General features: G+C 47.5%; 1 protein-coding gene across 1 annotated transcript; it reads left to right on the top strand.

Annotated features, from left to right (window-relative positions):
* Positions 1-19: 19 nt before the first annotated feature.
* Positions 20-472, top strand: TM35_000501040 (uncharacterized protein; the record flags this gene model as incomplete). The annotated part of the gene is made up of 1 exon (XM_029030551.1): positions 20-472. A coding segment is annotated over one exon (453 nt), but the record flags the coding sequence as incomplete, so codon positions are not given.

Raw genomic sequence — 472 nt, 5'->3', positions numbered from 1 at the left:
TGCTTCTCCTAATCCTGGTGTGCCTTGTCCTGGTGGTGTTCCTGGCGGAGTTGGTCCTGTTGGTGTTCCTGGTATGGTTGGTCCTGTTCCTGGTGCTAATGTTCTCCCAAAGACAATTCCACCTCAGTTACATCCTCCACATAATCCTGGTCCTGCTGTTAAACCTGCTGTTCCTGCTGTTCCTGCTGTTCCTGCCTTTTCTCACGCTTCTAATGATATGTCTCTTGCAACTCAACTTAATGGTGGTATTGGCCAGGCAGGAGTTGTTGTTGGTCAACGTGGTGTGCGTCCTGCAGATGATAAGCATGAGAATCGTCCTGACGTACCCAGCAGTGTTACTAAAGCTCACAATGGTGTTTTGGAGGGTAACATGATGGATGGGAAGGAAAACGTGATGGAAAGAAAGAAGGGTGAAGCATTAGAAGGTCCAAATATTGTGAATGCGAGTAAAACGGAAACTCTCCAATCTCCT

The sequence above is a fragment of the Trypanosoma theileri genome (assembly GCF_002087225.1).
Source record: "Trypanosoma theileri isolate Edinburgh chromosome Unknown TM35_Tth_50_V1, whole genome shotgun sequence".
Lineage (NCBI taxonomy): Eukaryota > Euglenozoa > Kinetoplastea > Trypanosomatida > Trypanosomatidae > Trypanosoma > Trypanosoma theileri.
Note: the sequence above shows the minus strand (reverse complement) of the source record. Positions and strands in the feature narration are given on the sequence as shown.